Below are 8,695 nucleotides of genomic sequence, written 5' to 3'. Positions count from 1 at the left end.
TATGTTGTCTATAAATAAGGCAAAATTACCATTACTTATTCATAATTGACATATAGAAGAACAAATATAAGAGAAGAAAGAAGATAGAAAGTTGGAGCGAAAAAACGAACAAGATATAAACATGGATGGCGAAAACAAACAACAAACAAATATGGATGGAGTGAACGAACAAGAAATCAATGTTGTGGACAATAATGAAAATGTACATGTCCCTAATGACAATGTCCCTAACCCTCGGCATCCTTTGCTTTCAATTGAACACCTCATGAGACATGCCATTTTTGAAAGGTGTTCGGATGATGACAGAGCCGCACTTCGTGGCACATGCAGGCTATGGAGGCTATTCAATGATGAGTGGCTTGAAGAATCTAACTGGATGAAGAATTGCATGAGGAGGAGAGCGGAGATTGCACGGGACATTGTCTTTTTTTTTTAATGCCATTTCTCTATACAACACACTCTCAACTGACTGGGCAGACTTCCTTGACGGGTTTCCTCTCCTCTTTGGGGAATAAATGTTTCCTAAATCTAACGAGGGAACCAGCAAAAGGAAGTGTAACGATTTCGAAGAGGGCACTAGTAAGAAGAAGAAATGTACCCATTCCGATGAGGGAACGAGCAACAAGAAGAAGAGGAAGGAAACCGATTCGGACGATGAGGGAAGGAACAAGAAGAACAAAAAGAAGTGCGTGTAAAATATTATAGATTATTCAATGAATATAATAGGATATAATTTCAACTTACTTAAGTTTCATAAGTTTGTTATGTGTGACAAGTTTGTTAAGTTTCAAAAGTTTGTTTAGTTAGTTGGTAATTTCAATATAACTTGTGTGTATGTAATGCTATATTGTGTTCGTAAGTTAGATATGTGTTTATAAATTATAAAATTGTGTTTGTAATATACAATATTGTATTCGTACATCAATATGTTGTGTTTGTAAAACATTCCTCATTATATAATATACAAATTATGAACTTATTTAAATTTGTGTTAATAGATTTAGAACTTCTGGTCCTCATTATATAATATTTATTTCGAATTATAAAATTTCTAATCATGGATTGTGAACGTCTTGTCGCCATTATGAAAATAGTATTTGGAATTAAATGATAACTATTCTTGGATATTGAACTTGTGTTCGGTGTTTTCAAAATTGTGTTTCTAACTAAATTATTTCCTGTCCATGTCTATAGAAGGGTGATGTTTCGAATTAAATAATTTGTCTTCAAAGATTTACAACTTGTGTTCCTCATTATATAATTTGTGTCTGGACGAATTTCAATTGTATTGTTGGATTTACAACTTCTGTTCCTCATTATACACAATATGTTTCGAATTATATATCATGGATGTTCTAACGTCTGGTCGCCATTATAAAAATACTTTTTCGAATTTAATGATTACTATTCATGGATGTTGAACTTTTGTTCGGAATTATGAAAATTGTGTTTGGTATTAAAGTATTTGTATCCGTGTATAGGTTCAACGAAGTTTCGATTTAAGTAATTTGTATTCCCATTTTCAACATCTGTTCATCATTTATAAATAGTGTTTGTAACTAATTAAATTGTATTATTTGTATTAGAACTTGTGTATGTTACTATAGAAATAATGTTTGTAAGAATTACAATTTTATTCTTTAAATTACAACTTGTGTCATTTTACATATGTTTGTGTAAAATTTGTATTATTAAATGAAAACTGAACGGTAGTTGTATAAGTTATTACTATTACTATAAACATATACAAAATCCTAAAACTCCCTAAAACTCCCTAAAACTCAATCCTATCAACTTCTCCCACCTACCATGGAAGAACATGCAAACCTTTCCCCGACGATGGAACCACCAACAGGGTGGTCCTTCACTGAATCACCTTCAAACTCCACCATATATGGCATCCCTCCACCCATTAGAAAGCCAGAATTAGATTTCAACAAATGTGTTTATTGGAGGGACACTCCTTTTTGGGGAAGTTGATGCAACACCGTGGAAACTGAGGAAGATTATTAGGAATCTCGGCGGGAAAATATTGATTGCACTTTATACAGTCCCTTGAAGATGAAAGAAGATCCATCGGCTCCGGCGAGAATTGGCCACATACCTAACATAACTGATCTAATAAGGGTACCAGATGCTTTCAAGGTTTTCCTGGATTGGAGTTTATGCAAGCTAGATGAGGAAGGCAGTAAAAACATTGTGCCAGAGTTTGCAAGGTACATTTTGGACCCAAAATTCACCATTCCTGATTCAGGTTTAATATACTTGATGAGAACTGATGTAGTTCAAGTTTTAATGGCAAGTTACGTACATGACCTTCATGTGATGCACATATGGCACCAATGTCACACATAAGGATGACCATGTTTTCTAGTATGCGTGTTAGGAGGGGAGATGAGTGGCACTACAGTATGGTCCGACTAAGGGGGGGCATCAGTGAGTTAAACCCTTTACCCCCACACACCCCAATTTTAATATGGAGTGTTAGAGGTTGTGCTAGGCCATCTTTCGTTTCCCATTTATGGACGATCATCGGTGTCCATCAACCGGTGGTTATCGTTCTACTAGAAACGAGGGTTACAGAGCAAGAGTTTGCGGAGGTTCATGCACTAATCGGCACGACCATGAAGTATGAGTGCGTCAACGGAGTTGGCATTTCTGGGGGAATGGTTGTTATGTGGTGTGAAAACGACGTCGATGTGGATGTCATAAGGGCTGAAAATGGGCCCAATGCTATATTCGTGGTTGAAGTCATGGTAAGTTATTGAATTTCTATCTTGTTAAACGTAACTGACTGTTATTATGAATCTGAGAAATTAATTTTAAGTTAACTTAATTTTATGTCATCTCCTAAATTGTAGTCTAAACGGAACACATATGGAAGGAAGAGGCTGTTTGCAGGAAGAAGATGAACTGGAAAGGTGTAGGAATGAAGAAGATGAACACATAAGTAACTGAATATTTTGTGATCTTAATTATGACAAATCATCAGCTAATTTTGTACTAATAATTAAGACCCTTATTATTATGTTTAGTACTTAATTACTGTTATTATGTTTATAACTGTAGTAGTTTATAACTTTTGTTATGTTTATAACTTTAGTAGTGAATTAGTTTAGTAGTTAATATTTTGTAATCTTAACTTATTATTATTATTATTATTATTATTATTATTATTATTAATTTACTTTTTTTTTATTTTTTTTATTTTTTTTATTTTATTTTTATTTTTATTATTATTATTATTATTATTTTTTTTATTTTTATTATTATTTTTATTATTATTATTATTATTATTATTATTATTATTATTATTATTATTATTATTATTATTATTATTATTATTATTATTATTATTATTATTATTATTATTATTATTATTATTATTATTAGTGGTGTCTAGTTAGTTTATTATTATTAGTGCTGTCTAGTTAGTTTATTATTAGTGGTGTCTAGTTAGTTTATTATTTTAGTTTATGGTAAAGCTGAAATGGTAAAGCAAATGCAATCACTTCACCAACACCAACCGACAGCTGGGCTGCAGTGGGTTTGCGTGTTGCAGACTTAGCTGGGCCTGCAGTGGGTTTGCGTGTTGCAGTGGGTTGGTTGTCAACAGCTGGGTTGTTAACAGTGCCTAGCTAGTGCTAGTCCAGTACTAAATTTTATCCCCTATAAATTGCATTGCCACTTTCCATGTATTTATAAACCCACAATGGATCCAACGACCCAATCCATACCAAACATTAATACTCCAACATCTTCATCCACAAACGCACCATCAACCCATCTAATGGAACCAACTAATTTAGCCACCCATAGAAGGTTACAACAAAAGATAGGACTAGGATGCAAAGGAATCGACACCATGTTACAAGGCGGCTTTCCTACCCAAATCATCACCGAGCTATGTGGGGAAAGCAGTTCTGGTAAGACACAACTTTGCTTACAATTAGCATTGACAGCTCAGCTCCCACCACAATGTGGTGGCCTCTTCGGAGCATCCATTTACATACACTCGAACTCGAAGTTCCCTATAACGCGTCTTACACAACTTTGTGGATACGTGAAAGGTAAGAACGGAATAAATGCTGAATATGTTGACCTTAGTCACATAACAATCAAGCGAGTGGACGACCCCTATAGACTACTAAAAACACTTAAAGAAATTACAATTTTATGTCAACAAGCAGAACATTCTTCCCGGAACGTTCGCCTTATTGTCATCGACTCAATTGGTTCAATATTCCAATGTGCATTCGAAAACAATAAACTAGATATGACGACAAGATCGAAAATCCTATTCAAAGTATCTGCTACGCTACGCGAAATTGCATACAGTTTCAATATCGTTATCGTCTGCACTAACGAGGTCCGGCAATCTATAGGAAACAACTCCCAGCACAACACCAACAACTTAACTCTTATTTCATCTGACACTCAAGTTGAACCTGCTCTTGGAATTTCTTGGTCGAACTACATCAACAACCGTTTCTTCTTACAAATTTCCAATTTGAATGGTCATAAAACACGATCCATGCGAATCGTACTTTCATCTTACCTACCAGATAACAATGTTGCATTTCAAATTTCACCAACTGGTGTAGAAGATGTCATTTAGTTTATTACATTATCATTGTATTGCAATGCATCTATCTACACCATTCTAAGTCGTTAATGTAAAAGTTGGCGTTTACAGTTTATTACATTTTCATTGTATTACATTGCATCTTCTCTTCAATCCGTAGTGATGATTTCTAACTTCATTCATATACCTGTGTAACAAAAATTACATAAATATTTGATTTCCATTAGTAACATGAAATATTACTATAAAAGATGAATAATAAAAATTATTGTTGTAGATGTGCGTTACCTTACCTTCATTACGAGAATTGGATGGCCACAACTCCAACTGTAGATGTGCCTCCTACATCAATGAAATCATCACATTAATCACATTAACATCTTACTTCAACTAATAATGTATTATTCCAAATGGACAATACCTCCTCTCCAACCTCCTTTCTTTTAACTCCTTTCCCTCGTGGATTCTTCGATGCTTCTTTCTTCTTCGTTGCTTCATCCTTCTTCACATTCTTCTCGATACACGAAAGCAGTCTAGCTGCCCTCTTAGTTTTTTTCCTTGGGGGGTCTTTCACAGATACTACATCAACATCAACATCAACATCAACACAACTAACATGCCGTACGTCTACACGACTCCCTTCCCCTTCCATTTCACATCCTACCACTTCACTTGGGGTTTTTTCGTCCAACCTGTTTGAACTAACAACCCCTACCGAATTTGGCACCAACTGCCTATTACCAACCGATTTCGGGGTGCAATTCTTCGTACTAATACCACAAAGTTTCATAGCATGCCGCTCATCAAGACGTATGTTTAGTAGTTGGAGGGTCTCCAAAACTGTGTGAGTATCACCATAGTTGGCAGCCTTCAAGCAGATTGGGTCAAATACTACCATCATCCTATCATAGTTCTGCACTTCTTCTGTCTTTGAGGGTCATGATATGCTACCTTTACCATTGTGTGCTTTCGAAATACATCTTTCCGCCAACGCCTCAATATGTACTTCTCAGGAATCTCCTTAATTTTCAACTTAAGATACAAGGATATAATGTGCCTACACATTATTCCCGCAGACTCAAACATCTTGCAATCACAAGTTGCCTCCGTACTCTCCATGTCTATACGAACAACATACTCACATGTCTCTCCAAAGGCACCTCTTTCCTCGTCTCCTTGCACATCACCCACACCCTATCCTCGAACAAGTGCTCTACAACATCATCTCCAATATCTTTTTTCCCACTCCATTGAAGGTAAAGCACCTTCAGACATTCATTTTGTATCTCTTTAAATTTAGCATCAGTGTACACCTTTTGAAATACATGTTCAGTCTTGAAGGTAGTAACAGTAAGACGGAGGTACCTCGCGCTATTTGCATCTGCTTCCTTCTCCGCATTTGCTCTAGCTTCCATAGCGTTACAAAACTGCTCTGCAAACTCACACGACTTTGTCGTTTTGTGAACATAACCATCAAAAAAACTGTTAATACTGTCGGACCTTTGAGTTGTTTTCATACCCGCCCAAAATAGATGTTTCATGTAAGCAGGGACCCACATGTGCCTTTCACGAAACAACCCTGTAAATATTCATACTATTCTAAGTTACTATTTCTAACTAAATAATGTGATAAATAATGTGATCATTTTGAACAACATGGTTTTGCATCATCACAATTTCTGAGAATATCCATAAGGTTCATGCATTATAACAGTTCATCTTTGTATATTTTATTTTGCTTACTCTTTATTTGCATAACAGTTCATCTCCATACTTCTCTATAACAGTTCTTCTATAACAGTTCTTCTTTTCTGTGCAGATTGATAACCAATGCATTAAACCATCAATTGCATAAAACCATCAATTGCATAAAACCATCAATTGCATAAAACCTAATAGCATAAAACCTAATAATCACATACCTTCAAGCCATTCATCATCACCTACACCATACTTCTCTATGGCAACCACCCATGTTCTGTCAAACACATCAGGGCTTGTACTTTCATAGATGGACTGTGTCAACGCTTCCTTCAAGTCCTTGTAATTTGCATACGAACCTAGCTTCTTCCCAAATTTCATCATTATATGTCATATACACCATCGGTGCACAGATTGAGGCATAGCATTGTGGAGTGCCTTTTCATCGCCGCGTCTTGGTCAGTCAATATACCAATGGGTGCTCTACCACCCATGCATAACACCCAAGTGCTAAATACCCATTCATATGTCTCTGCATCCTCGTGCGAAACTAACGCACATCCAAGCAATATGGTCTGTCCATGGTGGTTCACTCCGACAAAGTTTGCGAACGGTAGTTCATAGTCATTAGTCAAATATGTCGCATCAAAAGCAACCACATCACAGAATTCCTCGTAAGCCACTCGAGACCTAGCATCAACCCATAACACATCCTTCAAGTACCCTTCTTCGTCTAATCGATGACTGTGAAAGAACTTTTGGTTGTCCTCCGCCATCTTGTTAAAATAATTCATCATTGCATTAGCATCACCAGGCCCAAGCTTCAATTTCCTCTCCTTCGCAATTATATTCCTAAGATCCCCTTCTGTTATAGCCATATTGTCCAACCCATTCCTATCACGCGCTAAACTACTATGAATCTGTGAAATCCTCACACCAACAGCATGATCATTGAACAACCGTGTCCTTACAGCACATGTAACCTCCTCCTTCCGAAACATGCTTTATGAACTTTGACTTGCTTGGCGTTGGATTATGGTTCACATGATCCAAAATGACTTTCTTCAATTGCCACTCACCTCCTTCATTGCAACAAGCATACATCATAACAGGGCAATTGCATTTCTTCGACTTCCTAGTTGCCACTTGAATACCCTTACGTCCAACAGCTACCCTACCCTTCAAAGCTCGTTTCACGTCCGATTTACCAGAACATTCGCATTTCCATGTATTATTCCTCCAACCCTTTTCAACTTTATTACCTTCACCTTTCTTATGAGAACCAGCTGCCCTAACAACAGCAAACCCTTCCCGCTTCCCATATTTCCTTAAATATTCATCAGCAAACTCCCATGTCCCAAATATCATACCTACTGCAGGTGGTTCAACCACATTGTTCGACCCAGCTGCACTACTACAACTTAAAGGATCAGGTGTCTCCACTGCCTCAACACCCACTGCCTCAACACCCATTGCTACAACCCTCCCATCATCAATGCTACACAAATTCAAGTAGTCCTGCATATTATTACAATTAATTATTTCGTTACCTTATTTATTGCTTACCCTAATATTTATTGCAATAACTACAAATATTTGCCATTTCCCTACAATTTATTGCAATCAAACAAATGCAATTACGACAGTCAAACAAATAAATTTATACTTACCTTATGACAAAATCAATGCATTTATTTACAATAAATATCAAACCCAATTCTTTACAATAAATATCAAACCCTATTATTTACAATAAATATCAAACCCACATGTATAATTTTATAAGTACCTGATGATTCATTTCGACATCCTCATTCAGCTGCACAATGTTATCTACATCCATCGCCCAAAATTTTTTTACTTGCTTCTTCGATTCTTCAACTATTATATACGTATCTTCATAAATCTCAATTTTCCAATTTTCAATTAAGTTAAATTCCGAGATACAGAGTCTTAAGAGAAAAAATTATAGACTGTTGATGAAAGAGAAGTTGATGAAAGAGAAAAAAATATTTTGTACACTGTTGACAATTGTACTTTTTTCAACACTTTTGACAATTGTACTCTCCGTTAACTATCCGTTTGCCCTGCTTTCCTACTCCATTCCCTGGGGACCCACTTCACTACTTTTCAAATTTTTTATATTATTTAATCTTTGCTAGATGTTTATAAACATCTAGCAATTAGATGTTTATGATTTCTCGGGAAAACCATTCTCTTTAGATTTCGCTCTCAACTGGAAGTGGACTTAAAAGTTAATCTCAACCTTTTTTTTAATTGCTTGTACAATACGCATGTTATATCTTATACTCTGTAATTTTAAACACTTATTACACTAATTTGAAAATATTATAATTAATATTGGTAGTAGACTTCATATATGATATTTTTTTAGGTAAGGATAAATCT

General features: G+C 35.7%; 1 protein-coding gene across 1 annotated transcript; it reads right to left on the bottom strand.

Annotated features, from left to right (window-relative positions):
* Positions 1-6,669: 6,669 nt before the first annotated feature.
* On the bottom strand, positions 6,670-8,129 carry LOC125493137 (protein FAR-RED IMPAIRED RESPONSE 1-like). The gene is made up of 3 exons (XM_057391686.1): positions 8,076-8,129; positions 7,331-7,804; positions 6,670-7,206 (listed from the first exon to the last, which is right to left on the bottom strand). Exons 1-3 carry the CDS (start codon positions 8,127-8,129, stop codon positions 6,670-6,672), a joined length of 1,065 nt encoding a protein of 354 aa, XP_057247669.1.
* Between the last annotated feature and the right edge of the window lie 566 nt (positions 8,130-8,695).

This window comes from Beta vulgaris, chromosome 1 (assembly GCF_026745355.1).
Source record: "Beta vulgaris subsp. vulgaris cultivar EL10 chromosome 1, EL10.2, whole genome shotgun sequence".
NCBI lineage: Eukaryota > Viridiplantae > Streptophyta > Magnoliopsida > Caryophyllales > Amaranthaceae > Beta > Beta vulgaris.
The sequence above is the reverse complement of the archived record's forward strand: the minus strand, read 5'-3'. Positions and strand labels throughout refer to the sequence as shown.

What these genes read in the sequence shown, in the direction of transcription:
- LOC125493137 (XM_057391686.1), bottom strand. Translation starts at nt 8,129, where the DNA reads ATGGATGTAGATAACATTGTGCAGCTGAATGAGGATGTCGAAATGAAT. An exon ending in ATGTCGAAATGAATCATCAG is followed by an intron (nt 7,805 to 8,075) that starts GTACTTATAAAA and finishes AATAATATGCAG; the next exon opens with GACTACTTGAATTTGTGTAG. An exon ending in AGAAAGTCATTTTGGATCAT is followed by an intron (nt 7,207 to 7,330) that starts GTGAACCATAAT and finishes AGGATTTCACAG; the next exon opens with ATTCATAGTAGTTTAGCGCG.